At 55.1% G+C, this 17,694-nt stretch overlaps 4 protein-coding genes across 5 annotated transcripts in view; 1 reads left to right on the plus strand and 3 right to left on the minus strand.

The window, feature by feature from the left end:
- The window catches only part of VPS53 (VPS53 subunit of GARP complex), a 62,691-nt gene extending 59,522 nt beyond the window's left edge, over nucleotides 1–3,169 (minus strand). The window contains exons 1-2 of one of the 2 annotated variants that reach the window (XM_056506965.1): nucleotides 3,048–3,169; nucleotides 559–639 (exon numbers count right to left, since the gene is read on the minus strand). In XM_056506965.1, coding sequence (XP_056362940.1) covers nucleotides 559–639; nucleotides 3,048–3,131 — 165 coding nt within the window. In that variant the 5' untranslated portion in view covers nucleotides 3,132–3,169. The remainder of the gene's footprint in view (nucleotides 1–558; nucleotides 640–3,047) is intronic. The other variant, XM_056506964.1, reaches the window with a different exon arrangement.
- A 74-nt stretch (nucleotides 3,170–3,243) lies between these two features.
- Nucleotides 3,244–8,766, plus strand: TLCD3A (TLC domain containing 3A). The gene is made up of 5 exons (XM_056506976.1): nucleotides 3,244–3,571; nucleotides 4,251–4,334; nucleotides 6,326–6,539; nucleotides 6,642–6,737; nucleotides 7,093–8,766. The coding sequence occupies exons 1-5, from the start codon at nucleotides 3,450–3,452 to the stop codon at nucleotides 7,360–7,362; spliced, it is 786 nt and encodes a 261-aa protein (XP_056362951.1). The 5' UTR covers nucleotides 3,244–3,449; the 3' UTR covers nucleotides 7,363–8,766.
- Nucleotides 8,767–9,198: 432 nt separating this feature from the next.
- Nucleotides 9,199–12,553, minus strand: GEMIN4 (gem nuclear organelle associated protein 4). Its single transcript, XM_056506963.1, has one exon. It carries the CDS (start codon nucleotides 12,440–12,442, stop codon nucleotides 9,245–9,247), a length of 3,198 nt encoding a protein of 1,065 aa, XP_056362938.1. The 5' UTR covers nucleotides 12,443–12,553; the 3' UTR covers nucleotides 9,199–9,244.
- Nucleotides 12,554–12,585: 32 nt separating this feature from the next.
- GLOD4 (glyoxalase domain containing 4) lies at nucleotides 12,586–17,667 on the minus strand. Its single transcript, XM_056506971.1, has 9 exons — nucleotides 17,540–17,667; nucleotides 16,361–16,410; nucleotides 15,627–15,747; nucleotides 15,044–15,188; nucleotides 14,718–14,854; nucleotides 14,361–14,447; nucleotides 14,139–14,252; nucleotides 13,980–14,066; nucleotides 12,586–13,688 (listed from the first exon to the last, which is right to left on the minus strand). Exons 1-9 carry the CDS (start codon nucleotides 17,627–17,629, stop codon nucleotides 13,623–13,625), a joined length of 897 nt encoding a protein of 298 aa, XP_056362946.1. The 5' UTR covers nucleotides 17,630–17,667; the 3' UTR covers nucleotides 12,586–13,622.
- Between the last annotated feature and the right edge of the window lie 27 nt (nucleotides 17,668–17,694).

Below are 17,694 nucleotides of genomic sequence, written 5' to 3' on the forward strand. Positions count from 1 at the left end.
GGTAAATGTTGGAGCAGCCTCACAACACAAACTTCACCTTAGAAACATCTCTGTTTTGCAAGAGGTTCATCCAAAACTCCCCCTGGGGCTGAAGTTGGGAACACAAAACAGGGATGTGGGCCCACAGCAATCTCATTCTTTAAATTTCAAAAGAAACAATAGGAGGTCAAACTCTCCTGTGACATTGTACAGGCAACACCTGCCTGATTTGGCTGAAATCCCCAATTCACTAATGATTGATATATATGAAATTTACTCCATCTACATAGAAAATTAATTTATTTCTACAGATCAAAGCAGGATTTTAACTGCAGCAAGCACTCTGGGTGGAAAGAGAACACATAATGACAGCAAACCCTGTGAGCTGCAAATTTAAGAAGTGATTATTGTTAAAGCTTTATTTCCTGTGCTAGTGTTTAAAATAAAAGGTTTGGGTACAGGTTTAAACACTGCTTTGGTCATTTGCTACCAGGTTACCCTGATAGTAAAGGGTGGACGTAAAATTTGACAGTAAAAAGTGTGAAAGTAAAGTCTGAGAGTATTTAGAACATTACTTACTTGCTCAGTGGGAAAGAGAGCATTAATATACTCCACAGCATTGAAATCTGCTCTGTCCAGGGGATCTTGGCTGGGAAATATCTGGAGAGGGAGGAAAACAAACACAATCAACCACCATCAGTAATTTTTGTAACTTTTCTACTACTTTTAATCCCTTCAGCACCTGCTTCCAGTTGTTTCACAGCATTTCTCTAACAAGTGACCAGAAGCAGAGCAGCCACATCCTCTGCAGGGCTCTGACTTCCCAAAATCCCTGTGGATATCAGCCTGGATAAACACAGATAAATCACACACAGGATTCCACACACAGCCCTGGCAGAATCCATCCAGGAGTTCCCAAGACACACAAGCCACTAATGCACCCCAAAGCATTGTGATGCTTTTGTTGCTGTCTGGGAACAAGCTGAGGCTCTGCCCTGCTCTCGGCAAGAGCTTTGCCAGGCCTCGTGGTGACAGACAGAGGGTTTGCTTTCCACAGCCCTGTAACAGGAAACCTGATGAATTAAGGAGTGGTTGTACAAGTTCTCTGGAGACTTGGGTTTGCCACTTTTCACAGAAACACGATCTGCTGAATGATTTGGGAAGGGGGAAAGAGCAGCTGTGGTGCAAACAGATCTCATCTGTCCGCAGAAGTTCAAACAACACAAACACGACTTTGCTTTGTGCTTTCCCTTCTCTGCTACCTCACTGAAGCTGTGGATGTCCCATCCCTGGAAGGGTTCAAAGTCATCTGGATGAGGTTTGGAGCAACCTGGGATGGTGCAAGGCATGCAAGGAATGAGATGGCCCTTCCAACCCAAAGTATTCCATGATTCTGTGATATTTGTCCTATATTTACAGAGCCATCAGCTCTGCATTCCACAGCCAACATCCAAAAGCAAATTTGACCCCACAGCATCCCCCTGCTCACTGAAAGCCTTCACACCTGGGCACCTGAAGCATTTATGCTGTTTCACACATTTTGCACTGTAAAATCAGCGATTTTGTGAGATAAAGGCAAATTCTGCCTGAACCAGCCCTCCTGGGAAGCTTTCCCTGTCACTCCTGTGGCCGAGGAGAAGCAGGCAGCATTTAAACATGGTGAGGAAAATGTTCTGACATCACCCCATGCTAAGAGCACAACTGCAGCATCACACCCAGCCCCTCCTGCTCACAGCTCACAAACCCCAAATCCACAAACTCCATGCCACAAACCCCAGATCTCCACAAGTACTAAGAGCAGATGAAACAAGAGGTGAGATGGGAGATAAAGGCTGCTCAGGAACTCCACTCAAACTGCAGATAGGGATCAGTGCTGCAGGCAGCTGGAGCAGCTGCAGGAGCTGTCACTCCCAGGAGTTTGTCACAACCCATTAATCAGAAATGCTCTGGGTTTGGTGGGGCACCAGCTCTGCCTGTGCTCCCCACCCTGCTTCCTGCAGGGCAGCTGAGCCAGCTCTGCTCATTTAACTAGAATGGGCAGGTTTTGCCCAAAACTGGTTAAAGAACACTGACAAGAACAACAGGATTATTGGGCTTGAGAAGTGCCAGAGAGGAAGTTGGAAAGCAGCAGGTGGTGTCATCCTCAACATCTCCCCATGTGAATATTTTCCTACAGCTTTACTGTTTGTTAAAGTAATTCAGCCAGGCATGTGGTGGATCCTCCACTGCTCAAAAACTCATGTCTGTAAGTGCAGGATTCTTCCTCTGGCCAGGCTCCAGGTCTCCTTTAGAAGCTGCCATTTAATTTACCAGTTCCCAAGGCCTCCCCTTGCTCTTTGAGGAAGGCTACCAAAAGTGACCCACAAGCCTCAACACTGAACAAAGTGCAAAATCAGATTTGAGTGTTATTTTGTGAGGCAGACACTGCTGCTGCCCAGACTTGTGCTGGAGATGGAAGGGTGGGCTGCAGGCAGTGCCACAGAGGACAAGAGCCACGGTTTTATCCTGGGCTCTCACGGGATTCTGATGGGCTCCAGGTGCCATGAGGGATTCAGGGAAGGCTGGAACACAGAATCACAGAATTCCCTGAGTTGTGAGGGCTCCACAAGCTTTATCAAACCCAACTCCAGGCCCTGCACAGACACCCCAACAATCCCAGCCTGGGCATCCCTGTAGCTCCGGCAGCCTCGGGGCCGTGCCCATGCCCTGGGCAGCTGGGCAGTGCCCGGCACCCTCTGGGTGTAAAAACCACGAGCCAAACCAAGACATCCCGATTATCCTTATTTCGGCCGAGCCACAGGCCCCGAGTGCTTTAAGGCTGCGACGAGCGAGAGAAGCCGCAGCACGGCCAGCCCCGCACTGACGGACACGGCGAGCCCCGCTCAGCGCCCAGCGCGGGCCCGCCCGGGGCTGACACACCGGGCACGGCCGGGCCGGGGCTCCCCGGGCCCGGCACTGAAGGCCCGGAACCGGCGGGGAGGGGCTCCGAGCCGGCCGTGAGCCCTCAGCGAGCGGCCCCGCGCCGCGCCCGCACCTGTCCCCTGAGCGGGGGGACCCGCCCGGCGCACCTGCTCGATGGCGGCCTGCACGGCGGGCGCCAGCTCCAGCGCCGCCTCCAGCCCGGCCTCCAGCTCCGGCTCGTCCTCCTCCATGGCGGCGCCGCTTCCGCCGGCAGCGCGCGGGGCGGGGCGGGGCCGCGGGGGCGGGGCTTGAGGCGCCGGGGCGGGGTCTGACTGGGCGTGGTCCCGCTGGGTGGGCGGAGCTTGACCGGACGGGGGCGTGGCCTCCGCCCGGCGGAGCGGGCGCGTCCCGGCGGCGGGAGCGGCGGGGCTGGTCCGGACCGAGCCGAGCCGAGCCGATCCGAACCGAGCAGAGCCGAGCCAGGCCGAGCCGAGCCGAGCCGAGCCGGGCTCTGCCGCCGCCCGGCCGGCTGGTGACAAGCGGCGGCGGGAGACAGAGCGCTCGTCCCCATGTGGCGGACGCTGGCCCTCGCCTCCGCCTTCTTCCCGGGGCTCTTCATCCTCTGTATCCGGTTGCTGCGCTGGGCCGCCCCGGGATGGAGCCTCAAGGATCGCATCCTCCTCAGCGGCAGGTACGGGCGGGAGCGGCGGGAGGGACGCGCAGCGCGGCGGGACCCGCCGGGACCGGGATGGGGAGCGGGACCGGGACCGGGAGCGATCCGGGCGGGCCAGGAGCACCCAGTCCCGCCGGCCGTGAGCCTGGACTCGGGGGGCGGCGACGCTCAGGGGGACGATCCTTGGCTGTACCGAGCCCAGATCCCGCGAGGGGAGCGAGGACCGGCGGCAGAGCGTCCCCTCGAGTGCGGGCATCCCCCAGATGAAAGCATCTCCCCGAGTGCGGGCATCCCCCGAGTGAGAGCATCCCCCGAGTGAGAGCATCCCCCCAAATAAGAGCATCCCCCCGAGTGCGGGTATCTCCCAAATGAAAGCATCCCCCCAAGTGCGGGCATCCCTCCAAATAAGAGCATCCCCCCGAGTGCGGGTATCTCAGCCCCGCACCGCGGTACCGTTGTCGGGGCGGAGATGCTCCGGTGCAACTCTCCTCTGCCCACGGGGAACCGGCGCCGTTCCCACCGACCCACGGGGGTGGAAGGGACGGGACCTGGCAAGATTCCCCCGGGAGGCAGCGCCCGGCACAGCCACCCCAACACGTCCTCGCCTGGGGTGTGCACCCTGTGGGTGTCTGTGCCACCCTTGGGATCTTTGTGGGGTCACGTTTGGGGTGAGCCCTTTCCTCTCTCTCCGTTTCAGGCTGGTGTCAACGGTCCAAGCCACGATGGCAACGGTGTCAGGGATCACGGTTGTCCTCAGCTGCAAGGACGTGGTGCATGACAGGTAACCCAAAGCCCACCCTGTCCCCCTGTCCCACTGCCAAGGGTGTGCCCAGCCAGCTCGGCTGGAGGGTTTTCTGCCAAAGCCTTGCAAAGGGGAGAGGAAAACCAGTTTCGTGTTCCTCTTTCCCCGACTGGGGCTGGAAGGGTTGGGCAATGTGCTGGCTGTACACCCCCTGAACAGCAGCAGCCTGCTCAGGCTCAGGAGGGCTCTGCCAGCACAATCTCCTCCAAAGGATGGGCAGTAACTTGGGTTGTATATGAGAGAAAAATACAGACATCAGCAGCTCTGAAGGGGTAGGGAGTCTCCTCGCTGGAAGCTGAAATTCCTACAGAGTCAGAACTGATTTCAGAGGTGCATCAAGGCATGCCAAAAGGATTCTGAAAGAGTCCAGAAATGGTAAAGTCAGAATGGAGTTTGCTCTGAAGGGAAATCCTGCTGCCTTGTCCTCAGTGCTCTGAGATAAACTGCCCAAAAGTGGCTCTCAGGAGGAGTGATAGCATAATCTGGGTCAGAAGACTTAAAAACAGAGCTATTATCCAGACTAGCAGAGAAGATTGCAGGAGGGAAGAATATAATTATGCCGAGCTGGAATTTGACTGTCACACACCGATTTAAGGGTGATTTTATGACCTTGGTCATAGCAGACCTGTCTTTAATACACAGATATGAATTATCTTGCCTTGCTCTAGGTAGTGATATCTATCCAGATTCCTCAGAGCTGCTTAACCCAGGCAGTCTATGAGTTACCTTTTTGCTCTGAAATAAAATTTCTGCTGTATAGATAAGGCAGATGAAGGATCCCAAAGCCACACAGACAGAAGGTGTTGCCAGCAGCCCTCCTTCCCCTGCAGCTGTCTGCTTGCCTGGGTGTACTCGAGGCCAAGGGCTCTGTGCAAACACTTTGTGGGCAGAGACCTAGATTTTCTTTGAATCTGGAGGAAATTGAGCCCAGTGCTCAGCAGGGAAGACCTCAGAGAATGACAGCAAGACAGCGAGCCAGGAAGCATCACAAAGGTTGCAGTAAAATCTGCCAATTTATTTACAGAGGCAGACAATCGTTATATTGCTGGTGCTGTAATTGCCCTCCAAAGCCCTGGGCAAGTTTTACAAACACGATCACTTGCCACCCGTGCCTCACACCACTTACATCTTTCCCTCTGGAGCAGGAACTCCTACAACTAATTTTTTCTTGGGATGGCAGGAAAGCAAAAATATTTGAGCCTCAAGCTACATTTCTCCAAGTAACAACATAAGGTGGTTTTGTCTTTTTTATTTATTTAATTTTTTTTAATCAGTGTGGTTTCAAGCAGGACTTTTTAAGGAGGCTGGTGTCCCTGTAAAGCAGGGCTTGCTGCTGCCCAGATTGTGCAACCAGGATTCCAACATGCTTTGGGAACAGGCAGCTGCCTGCAATTATTTCCCAACTGACAAACGCCTCATGGGGGTTTATTGCTTATATTGGATATTTTGTGCTTCACTCTCCAAACTCCAGGCCAGCCATCCCTGGTTAACTCTGAGTTCTCCATGTGCTTCCCAAACATTCCCTGGGTTAGGCAGCCAGCTGACAGGCAGGGCAGACGCAGGATTAGGGGTTTCCACCACCAAGCACCAGCTCTGGGGGTCCCAGGGCTTAGGGGAGGAGATCACCTGTGCAGAGGCATCAGCTTGGTGCTGGATCCCAAAAACTGCTGCGCCCCTGGCCCGTGCAGCAAACACCTGGTGTGGGGCTAATCAGGATCCTGGGTTAGCACCGTGTTTGTGCTTGGCCAGGCTGAGCTCAGTGCCTGGCACAGCCCAGCAGCAGCGGGGTCAGCAAGGAGATCTGTCCTCCACACGTACCAGGCACCTTTTCTCTGGGTCAGCCTGTACCTGCTGAGCCAAACAGAGTTAAAACTCACCCCCTTTCAGCTTCAAAATCCATTGAAATTGCTGCCATTTCACGAGGTGCTTGGAGCCATTGTGATGCCTCTGTGTGTGCTGCTCCTCCCCAGGCACTGGCTGGCTGTGGAGTATGTCTGGGTCCTGGTTCCCTACATGACCTATGACATCTATGTCATGTACCTGTGCCACTGGCACAAGAGCCAGGAGAAGGGGATCCTGGAGAAGAAGCACTCGCTGGCCAGCGTGTGGAGCTTCCTGCTGCAGGAGAGGCTGATGGTGACCCACCACCTCTTCATCCTCATCGTGCTCACCCCCATCACCCAGGTGAGGGCTGCTGCAGGACCCCAGGGCCCCCTGCACGTGCTGGGTGTTGGTTCCTGGCCACCTCTCTGCAGAGCCCCGTGCTCAGTGTGGCTTTCTTTACAGCATTTCAGGGGAGAGCTGGGGGACTTCTTCGTGGGCTGCATCTTCACAGCAGAGCTGAGCACACCTTTTGTATCCCTGGGCAAAATCCTCATGCAGGTAGGTGAGGAGGGATGGGGCTCAGGGCTGGGAAGCCCACAGCAGTTCATCAGCCCCTCTCCAGGCAGTGCTGAGCTGGGTGTCTCAGAGAGGGGCAGCCCCACAGCTGTAACCCAAATCTCCCTTGTAATGCTGCTTTCCTGTGTCCCATCCCTTTCCCCCAGTAACCAGCATGCCCAGTGGCATCCTGGAACTGGGAGCTGTGCTGTGGGCTGGTGACAATTGCCTTCTCCTCGTTCATTCCCAGCTGTGTCCTCCTCCATCCCTTCCCACCCCACCTGCAGCCCTCCTGGATGCTCATCTCCCGGAGCACTGGGGCGCTGCTCACCCCACATTCACCCCCTTCCTCCCCCAGCTCAAAATGCAGGACACCCTCCTGCACAAGGTGAACGGGATCCTGGTCCTGGTGACCTTCTTCCTGTGCCGCATCCTCCTGTTCCCGTTCATGTACGCGGCCTACGCCCGCCAGGTGGGGATCCCGCTCTACCTGGTGCCGTTCCGCATCCCCCTGCACTGCAACATCGCCAACGCCTCGCTCATCGCCCCGCAGCTCTACTGGTTCCGGCTCATCTGCCGCAAGGCCGCCCGCCTCTACGGCGGTTCTCCCGCCCACCGGAGCCGATAACGGGGCTGAGAGCGGCACAGGGGCGGCCCCGGCGCTTCCCCCTGGAAGCAGCTCCGGTCTCCAGCGCCGTGCAGGCAGCGCCAGCCTGGGCTAGGAAGGCTTTCCTCCCACACCAGTGCCTCGTGTGCCGGGCTGGAAGCACGACATTCCTTCTGGGATGCAGCTCTGCCGAGCCGAGGGTTACACGAGAGGAGTTTGCTCCTTGTTCCAGCCCCCCCGGCGCTGACACCGGACACCGGCGGGCAGGAGCGGCCGGCAGCAGGGACGGGGAGCTGTGCCCGAGCTGCAGCACAGCTCTGCAGAGCCCTTCCTGACCTCACTGACTGCAGCTCTACACTACAGCCTTGTCTGGCCTCTGACCTCCCACGTGCACCTCACCTGCTGCTGCTGCTGGGCTCAAGCTCCACTCAACCCGAGGGTGCTTTTCACTACAGCTGTCTGCCAGTCCTGGGGGAACTCCTGTGATCCCTGCAGGGCTGCAGGGCAGAAGCTCACGCCACGACAGGGGAATGATTCTGCTGTCTCAGGATGGGGACAGGAACCTGCCAATCCGTGTCTCACCAACACACAGGGCACTGTGCAGAGCCCTTCCTTGGCAGGGGGTGCCATTTTCCCTCCCCTAACCACAGCTGCTTTTATCTGGCCTGCATCCCCTCAGCAGGTATTCAAAACCATCTGGCACACCCTGCTCTGCTCTGCCCTCCAGCTGGCACCACCACGCCCTGGCAACACCTGTACAGTGGAACCCTCCTGCCCCATCCCACCCCCCATGGGGCTGCCAGGGACACAACTGGGGCTGCACAGAAGGAACCAGCAACCCCAGAGCAGGATGCCGAGCTGTCCCTCACCAGTTCAGCCCATTTCCACTTTTAACCACAGCAAAATGGGTACAGGCTCCCCAGCTCGCCCTGCACCACAGGGTGTGAGCAATCAGACCACAGCCGAGTTCATTCCCTGCAGCCAGCACCAGCCACCTCCTCCTGCAGCCTGCTGTGCCTGCTCCAGGGCAGGGAACTGGCACAGCCCCATGCCCAGAGACCTGTGACCACTCTGTGCCTTCCATTCTGTCTGAAACCAGCAGCCAGGCTCTGGGAAACATGGATCTTTTGGGTGTTGGATCTCATCCCAACCACGGCTGCTCTTCTGGGTCTCTTCCGACCGGTGGATGTTGTTGCAGAGACTCTGCAGTCACAGTAACCAAAGTCACAGTAACCACCGAGACCAGCTGACGTTACAAACCGCTTGCAACTCCTTACAGATGTTGTATCTCACTGTTTTCATTGCGAAAAATGTGCCTTATGTAAGGACAAAAAAATTCCAGCCAATGAGGCACCTCAGTTTGCACTAACACTGCCCTATTTACTATCAGGAGACCAATAAAGATTTCCTCTCTGAGTCACACCACTGGCTGGCTCTTCCACGTGCCGTTCATTGCTGGGTGGGGGTGTTACATGTGGGGTTACTGCTGCACCCCCACCTCCGGGCAGGAGCAGCACACATGGATTTCCAAAGGCTCCTGCCCTGTCCTGAACTCACCCAACTCGCTTCCCAGCCTCCAACTTGCTTTCCAGCCTCTGGCAGCACGTGGCAAAACCAGCAATTCTCCTGGGACTAGCAGAGGGCTGGTGGCAAAGCAGCCAGAGGGAAGTGATTTCCTCGATGCTGGAAGCTGCTGTGTAAACTCAGAGAGCCAGCAGGCAAGGCTGCAACCACAGAACTGGCAGCTTGGCTCAGGAACAGCTGTGCCCAGTTATTCCAATGGAAAACCGAAGTAGCTCCTCCTACCCCATCTTTATAGGGCTACTTCTACTGATAAAACAACAGGGAGGGAATAAATTCTAAACAAAAATAAGGGTTTATTACAGATCTTACAACGTCCAGCTCAGTGCTCTGAGCGTGCTCCCAGCTTGCTGAGCTTCTGCAGGAGGGTGCTGCGCAGCTCCTCGTGCCCCACGTTGTCTGTGATGGACTCCAGGAAGTGTCCCTCGTTGGCTCTGCGCAGAGCAGCACACGGGGACGTGTCAGCCCTGCTGGACACCTCATACTGTGACAGCACCTCCAGGGCCACCACCAGCAGCGGCTCCTCACAGCCCCCAGCTGGCAGCATGGCAGCCACGTGCAGCAGGTGGCAGAACACCTGGATGCAGATGAAGGACACCTCCTGCACGCAGGGCTGGGATGAGGCTCCGGCCGTGGCTTTGATGGAGGCCAGCAGGTCGGTCAGGCTGGAGCAGTACAGCTGCACCACATGCAGCCAGGCCTCAGGGGGCAGCCAGGTGGAGCAGCTGGAGCTGCAGAGGAGCTGGAAGGCCCTGAGGAAGAGCACGGAGAGCTGGAGGTGGCAGGCGAAGGGGCGCAGGTTGAGCAGGGGCATGTGCTGCACGTACTCCAGCGTGTAGGGCACGTGCAGCACCTGCCTCTGCAGCAGCTGCTCCACCACGGGCACCAGCCTCTTCCACTCAGCCTGGCTGCACCAAGGCAGCACCTGGATGAAGGCCACCAGGAAGCCTTTGCTGAAGAGATTCACCTCCTGGGGGTCGTCCACGTTGAGGGTGAGCAGCGCCAGCATGGTGTCCCTGAGCGCAGGGGACACGCAGCAGCACTCCATCCAGGCCAGCAGCCCGCTGCCCGGCCCGTAGGCTGGCCAGCTCTGCCACGCCCACTCGGCCTCGGGCAGCCTGCAGATCTCAAACAGCGTCGCTGGGACCTCGTTCTTGAAGTGATCCCCGTAAAGCTTCTTCAGACGGAGCCCCACGGTCCAGTCCAGCGATGCCACCTTCCTGTGGAGCCAGGCCAGAGACTGCACCCACAGCTCCGAGGAGGGCACGGCCTCTGGTCCCACCAGCTCGCACAGCTGGCACAGGATGCTCAGAACCAGGTCCTTGGTCTCCAGGGAAGGGAAGGGCTGCTCCCTAGGCTGATGCCAGTACTTGGTGTAACCATCCAGAAGTTTGCAGAGGCTGAGGAGAAGTGGGAATGGGTGGCAGGATTTGATCCAGTGCTCTTCTGAACAGGATGGTATTCCCAAAACCTTACTGAGGATCTGCAGGCTCAGCTCAATCTGAGGAGAGTCTGACTTCAAATAGGGAAGGACAAAGGCTTTGGTCACTTCTGCAGGTGACACAAGCGGGGTGGCTGAGCCTGGCTGCATGAGGAAGGAAAGGAACTGAAGGAATTGCTCCTCTTCCCTCGCCGTGGAAAGCTTCCCCCACACTGCCTCCTCCAGACACCTCAGCACCAGGCTGTGTGCCCTGCCTGCATCCTCGTGGCTCTCCAGGAAGCTCAGTGCTGGGAAGGAGCACAGGATTTGGGCAAGGAACTGGTGTGCTCCAAGGTTGACCACAGCAAGATGACAAACCTGCTTCACTGTGGCCTCGGGGGACAGCAGAGTCAGCCTGGCCATGGAAGCCACAGCCCTGCTCAGGCCTTCATCAGACACACTCTTGGTGATCTGGTTGAAAGTCACATTCAGGTCCTCCTGGAACCCCTCCCTGACAACCTGCACGTTCTGGGACAGACCTTGGCCACCCCAGGATGCCAGGACACCTGAGATCACTTTGTTTTTGTCACTTAGTGAAAGCTCAGTGTAACACTCCACAATGGCTTTGGTCACTTGCATCTGCAGCTCTTGGGCCTCCTCGTCATGGTGGGACATGGCAAAGTCCACCAGCGTCTCCAGCAGTTTCAAAACTAGCTCAGGGTTCTGGAACAGAGCTTTGTTTGTCACCAGGCACTCGACCCAGTCCTTTGAAAAAGCCCAGGTCTTTTCAGATGCAAAAACAGAGCACATGTCCACATGGCGGTCCAGCCTGTGTGCAATGATTGCCATGGCAACTGAAGGCACAAGGCTGGTGTCCAAATCCTTCAGGACAGCACTGGTGTCCCTGAGAAAGGCCTTGGTGAGCTGGGTCAGCTCTAACAGCACCTGAGTCTCGCCCTCCCCCAGGTCTCCAGTCTCCAGGAGGAAATCCAGGTTCTTCCCAAGGCTGCTCAGAGTGTCCAGGAGCCGGTAGCTCTCGAAGCAGAGCTCCTCAGATCCCCTCAGAGTGTCCTGCAGCTCCTCTCCCCAGGCCTGCAACAAGCTGCAGAGCAGCTCCAAGCCACCAAAGAGCTCCTCACGAGAGGGTTTGGGCAGGGACGGGAGGCTCGTGCTTCTCTCTGCCTCCCTCACCTTCTCCCCCAGCTCACAGGGGTGGAACTGGCTGTGAGTGTCACTGCTCCACAGGCTGACCAGGGCGCTGAGCTTGGCCAGGTGCTGGGTGATGGGCAGGGGGCTGTGCCCCGGCCCCAGCCCAGCACACAGGCTCAGCAGCTCAGCCAGGTTGGCCAGGGCGTAGCACCTCAGGCGGGGCTGGGCGATGCTGCCTCGGATCTGCTTTAACCCCTCCAGCAGCACCACGGGCAGCCCCGGGGGGTTCCCGGGGTCACCCTTGAACCTCTTGGGGGGCTGCAGCCCATCCTCCAGGGAGGGCTCAGCCCCGTGCTGGTGGATGAGAGCGCTGAACGCACACACCGTCGCATCCTCCTGTCCCTCCCGGTGTTTCATCACCTCCCACCACACGTCCAAGAAGAAGCTGATGTCCGACGGGGATGTCTCGCTGGAGATGTACTCCACCAGCTTCTCCAGCTGCTCCCGGCACACAGCTGGAGGCAGCGCCAGCAGCAGCTGCACCAAGAGCCGGGGCACGGCCAGCGCCTTCACCAGCTCGAAGAGAGCGGTGTGGTTCACATCGGGGATCATCGCTCCCACCGAGAAGAACCCATCATCCCTCCAGCCCCACTCCAGCGACGCGGCCGGAGGAGCCGGCAGCAGGATTTTCGCCCAGACGATGGCCACGGCCTCCTTCTTCCAGAGCCCCAGCGGCGAGGGGCAGCGCTCGCCGATCTCGCGCAGCGCGTCGGTGATGGGCACCCCGGCGCGGGGCCAGTCCGCCTTGCGCAGCTCCCGCAGCGGCCGCGGCTGCAGCAGCCGGGCGGCCAGCAGGAAGCCGCCGTGCAGGATCGCCGTCTCCTCGCCCACGGCCCAGGGCCCCGCGGGACAGCCCGGCGCCATCGCGGGCCCGCGCTCCGCCGGCTCCATGGCGCCGGCGATGCCTGGTGACGTCACGCCGGCGCCGCGCTTACGTCACGCGGCCAGCCGCTCCCCCCAACCCGCAGCGCCCCCAACCTGCAGCGCCCCCTGGCGGCGCGGAGCTGCGCTTAATTAATTTATCACTTCATTAATTACTCAATATCAACACGTTTAATTTGACCAATAGGATTCCAAACCGTCATTAAAGCGGATTTGAAAAGCTCGGACAAAAAGCAGCGAGGGTTTTTTCTACACTGCCCGATTTTCTCTGTGAAACTCATCTCAGTTTCATGATGAAAATCTGATTTATGGTATTTTATTTAACGTTTTCATCAAGAAAATGACAAGGCAGGCAGCATACCTGGCACAAACAATGCCAGGAATGACTCCCTGTATTCCCAGCTTTGATTCCACCAGCAGAGTGACTTCATTCCAACAGAATAAACCATGAATTGCTATTTCCAAAGGCAGTGTCTCACCAAAAGCTAATTTAAAAACTTATTTGAAGCTTCCCCCTGGCACCTCATTAGACAGTGCAGCTCCAAACCCCAAAGCACAGCCTCAGCTCCCTCCTGGAATGTGGCAATCTCCTTGAGAAGGGCTGGAAACCATGGTATCACCACCAGGATCCAGTGAGAAACACACCACAGGCTTCCTGAGTGGACATTTCACCTTGAAAGCTGGGGAAACACCTTGGAATGAAAACAAGGACTGCAGTATTCACATGGTCTGGCAAGATCATTTCTTTGTTCCCAATAAAGGGATGCACTCCCTGCTCCAGCTTCCCACACCCCAGTGAAGAGGGGGAGCAGCCACTCACAATCTCCTCTCTAGCCTGCAAATAAAGGACAGCTAGAGCAATTTAATCAGAAAATTAATTAATCAGAAAATAACATATCTGTTAGCCTTTCTTTCAAGTATCACAACACAGAAATGTGAGGTTTTCCTGACTGATGATCTGTTTTTGAAGCCAAGGGCTCAGCTGCTCCTTTGCTGCCCAGCCCCATTTTTTGGAAGGAGGAGATGTGATTTGCTGGAAGGGAGAGAGCAGCAGGCCAGAGACAACCCAAGAAAACCACCATGGGACATCCCAGCACCCTCTGATTGGGAAGGCAGCACCTTAACCAGGATTGGCATTTTCTTGGGAGAGCTCCAAGGCACAGAGGAGCAGCCCAGTCCATTCCTCCAGCTAAGCTGAAACCTTCTTCATGTTGTGCTCAGCAAACCACTTGTCACTGTTATCTGCAGCCATGGCCTGCACAAAGACAAGTGTGGATGTGGTCAGAACAGGAGGAAAGCTCTCTGGAGGGATAAATTATTTTTTAGCCACTGAAAACCAATGTTCTCTACCACAGCAAATAATGTGACCACACCCCAAAATCAGGGATGGAAAACTCCACCCAGGGCACTAAGTGAGCTTTAAAAACTGATTTATTTTCCTTACCAAGCCTGGGCAATTTTCTTCTAGGAAAAACTCAACATGGAATGAAAACTGGATTTTACAGGTGTCTCTAACCAGGAAGAAAATGAATGTGCAGTCACTTACAGCATCCAACAGCTTGTCACCATTAGGGTCCACCTTGGACAGCTCTCTGAACGCTTCATCTCCCACAAAACAGATTTCATGGCCATCCTGAAAGGAGGCAGCTCAGTTATAACCAGTGGCAAGGAGAAATTCAAACCAAATTTAACCAGTTTTACTCACAGGATCAGCCAGAATAACCACTTGCACCGTGGCTTTGCCAGGAGTGTCCAAACTGACCAGAGGCGTCAAAATTTTCTGATTCTCCTTTTTCATCAGGGCTTCAATGTTTGGCAGCTGAAAGCAGGAAAACAAGCTGTCTGCTCAGGAGGATGTTGTGAACACTAAAGGCTGCCTTCCCCTGCTGTGGGGTGAGGGGAGGGCTGGGGGCAGAGGGGCTGTTACCTCGTCCTTGGCACAGGAGAAGGCGATGCGCCCAAACGCTGTCCCGTGATCCACTGCCCCTCCCACTGCCTGCAGCTCCAGCTTGCACTGCAACAGCCAAAAACCCAGCCTGGCTTGCAGAGACTCTCCAGCAAATGGGTGATTCCAAAATCCCCCATCCACGCCTTCCCCAACACGGCAGAATCACCAGAGCAAACCACAGCTTTGGTTTTTCTAAAAACACAGCTGAGTGTATGCAGCTTCAATTAAAGTGCTCATAATTAAGGGAACAGTTTCTTTAATAAAGAACTTTTTTCCTTTTATGATTCTGTTCTCAAGAAACAATAAGTTTTTATGGTGAGTTTTCCAAGGACTGACCTGGTTATCAGCATAGCCCAGCAAAGCTCTTTGCTTCTCCTCATCCTTCTCATATATTTTCATCCCAAGCAAACCAGACCAGTAGCTCACAGACTTCTGCAGGTCTGAGACACCCAGGGTGACCTTCCACACAGGATCTTGAGGATTGCAAGAATTTCAAATTAGCTACAGATGTATTATAGGTTTAAACACGGTTTTGCATTCTTGAGAAGTAACAGAGAAACAATATAAAAGTGTTCTGTTTCATAAAATGCCATCAAAATAAACACACTCTGACATCCCACTGGTAAATCTCTGCTGAACACCAGTAAAGGTAAATATTTCACCGTGCTTGAGCTTTTCCTTGTCTTCCAGGTAGAACTTGTATCCTCCTGGGGCTTCAGTTTCAAAGACTCCAGAGGTGATTTCTTTGAGGGGCCACCCCATCTTCTTGGCATTGCTCACAGCCTGGCTGGACACCAGAGTGATGCCCTAGAGAGGACACAACAAAACCCATGGGGTGGATGCAGAGACATCACCTGTTTTCACACAGGAAACACGAGATCTCCATCTGCTGCCAGCCACTAAATCACAAAAAAAAAGATTAATAATATAAGAGTGTTTTCCTGCAGCAAGTCCTTCTTAGCTCAGCATTTCATGTTGGTTCTGGCAGCAAATACCAGCTGTCCTACACACAGAGGAGAAACAGAGCTCCATAAATCTTTCCTAAACCTTAAGTGAGCAGAAATCTGCTCTGGTTTCTGCTCTTCCAACTCAGAGACAACCACAAAAGCAACACTGAAAGCATTTAAGTGACCAAACAGCACTAAAAAAAAGCAGCTGGTACAACCCATTTGACAAACCAGCTTTTAATTATTAAAGTAAATCAGCTTATCCCAAGAAGGTTTGGCTGCTTGGAGTGGAACTCACCAGGAAGTCGTTGCCCAGGCGATATTCTCCAACCCCATAATTGTAAGTCAGCTCTGCCACAAAGTGATTGTCCTCTGGTCCATAGCCCACCATGGTCTTGCTCCATTTTCCATCATAAGGGCTGGAATATCCATATTATCCATATTTTAATGTCATTAGTATTAAAAGTAACCACTGAGAGCTGCCAAGCATTTGTGTTTCAAGGAGGAATTGCATTTCTAGAGTGCAATCACAGCAGATTTGACCTCAGGGTGTCATTCACTGCCATATGATAAAAGCAATTCTACCTCATTAACATTCTGAGCTTTAAGAGCACAGGCTGCTCATTAGCTGCAATTATATAATCACTTCCTTATTGCTGCATAGGAAAGGGCACCAAACTGTAAGATTCCTGATTTTAAGAAAGAAATGTGTTCCTATTCTTCTTTCTTTCATCCCTTTATCTTTACAAAAGCTTTTGGGGCTACCAGGAGGGAATTTTAACTCAAGAACCTTGACAGTGCCACGCCTATATAAATAATCAGTGGAACTGAACATAGTTCCTGGTTAGAAATATTTGGATACAGATAATTTTCACTCTTTAGGTGTGGTATTTATGTTCAATGTAAGCACCACACCTGCACAGAGTGGGGGGCTGCAGGTTCCAAGGGAAGCAATTTAATTAGAAACAAGCCAGCCCTCACTGCAGTGTGAGCTAGCAGCTGGCACTGGGGTCAGGGCAGCAGGGCACTCACCCGTTGCAGGTGGCCTTGCAGCCCTCCTCAAACTCCTCGTGCCGCAGCACCTGGAGAGACACACAGAGCTTGGGGCGGGAGGGACCCCGAAAATCACCCTGTCCCAACCCAGAACCCCTTCCCAAGGCCTGGGGAAACTGGCAGGGACGGGGCCAGCATGGGCAGGATGTGGCTGCATTCCCCATCCCCATTCCCATTTTCCATCCCTGTTTCCATCCTCATTCCCATCCTCATCCTCATTCTCCATCCACTCCCTACTCCCCATTCCATCCCTAAACTCCATCCCCACTCCAGTCCCTATTCCCATTTCATCCCCATTTCCCATCCCCATCCCTCATCCACCCCCATCCCTACTCCTCATTCCATCCTTATCCCCATTCCCATTTCATCCCCAAACTCCACCCCCACTCCAATCCCTATTCCCCATTCCCCATTCCCATTCCCCATTCCATCCCCAAACTCCATCCCCACTCCAATCCCCATTCCCATCCCCATTCCCCATCCCTACTCCTCATTCCATCCATCCCCAGTTCCCATTCCATCCCCAAACTCCACCCCCACTCCAATCCCTATTCCCAGTTCTATTCCCATCCCCATTCCCATCCCAATACCCATTCCCATTCCTATGCTCATTTCCCATTCCTATTCCCATCCCCATTCCCCATTCCTATGCTCATTCCCCATTCCTATTCCCCATTCCTAATCCCTATTCCCTATTCCCATTCCCCATTCCCAATCCCCAACCCCATTCCCCATTCCCCATCCCCATTCCCATCCCCATTCCCCATTCCCCATTCCCATTCCCATTCCCCATTCCCATTCCCCATCCCCATTCCCCATCCCCATTTCCATCCCCATTCCCCATTCCCATTCCCATCCCCATTCCCATTCCCATTCCCATTCCCTATTCCCAATCCCCAATCCCCATCCCCATTCCCATCCCCATTCCCCATTCCCATCCCCATTCCCCATTCCCCATTCCCATTCCCCATTCCCATCCCCATTCCCCATCCCCATTCCCATTCCCCATTCCCCATTTCCATTCCCCATTCCCACTCCCCATTCCCATTCCCCATTCCCCATTCCCCATTCCCATCCCCACCTCCCCATTCCCAGTCCCCATTCCCACTCCCACTCCCATTCCCCATCCCACGCCCCGCAGCCCGGGTCCCCGCTCACCCTCATGCCGAGCAGCTCCCGGTAGAACCGCGCCGTGCGCGCCCTGTCCCCCACCTTGAACACGAAGTGCAGCGCCCTGCGGGCGGCCATGGCGGCGGCGGCCGTGACGTCACGCGGCGGCGCGGGTGCGCGGTGACGTCAGCGTGCCGCCGGGG

This window comes from Oenanthe melanoleuca, chromosome 19, assembly GCF_029582105.1.
Source record: "Oenanthe melanoleuca isolate GR-GAL-2019-014 chromosome 19, OMel1.0, whole genome shotgun sequence".
In the NCBI taxonomy this organism is placed as follows: domain Eukaryota; kingdom Metazoa; phylum Chordata; class Aves; order Passeriformes; family Muscicapidae; genus Oenanthe; species Oenanthe melanoleuca.

Excerpts from the sequence above, each read along its gene's own strand:
- GEMIN4 (XM_056506963.1), bottom strand. The coding sequence starts at position 12,442 with ATGGAGCCGGCGGAGCGCGGGCCCGCGATGGCGCCGGGCTGTCCCGCG.
- GLOD4 (XM_056506971.1), bottom strand. The coding sequence starts at position 17,629 with ATGGCCGCCCGCAGGGCGCTGCACTTCGTGTTCAAGGTGGGGGACAGG. Across the intron at positions 14,855-15,043 it reads CAAGGAAAAGCTCAAGCACG|ATCCTGTGTGGAAGGTCACC; the intron begins GTGAAATATTTA and ends GCAATCCTCAAG. Across the intron at positions 13,689-13,979 it reads GTGACAAGCTGTTGGATGCT|GCCATGGCTGCAGATAACAG; the intron begins GTAAGTGACTGC and ends GTCTTTGTGCAG.
- TLCD3A (XM_056506976.1), top strand. The coding sequence starts at position 3,450 with ATGTGGCGGACGCTGGCCCTCGCCTCCGCCTTCTTCCCGGGGCTCTTC. Across the intron at positions 3,572-4,250 it reads CGCATCCTCCTCAGCGGCAG|GCTGGTGTCAACGGTCCAAG; the intron begins GTACGGGCGGGA and ends TCTCCGTTTCAG. Across the intron at positions 4,335-6,325 it reads AAGGACGTGGTGCATGACAG|GCACTGGCTGGCTGTGGAGT; the intron begins GTAACCCAAAGC and ends GCTCCTCCCCAG.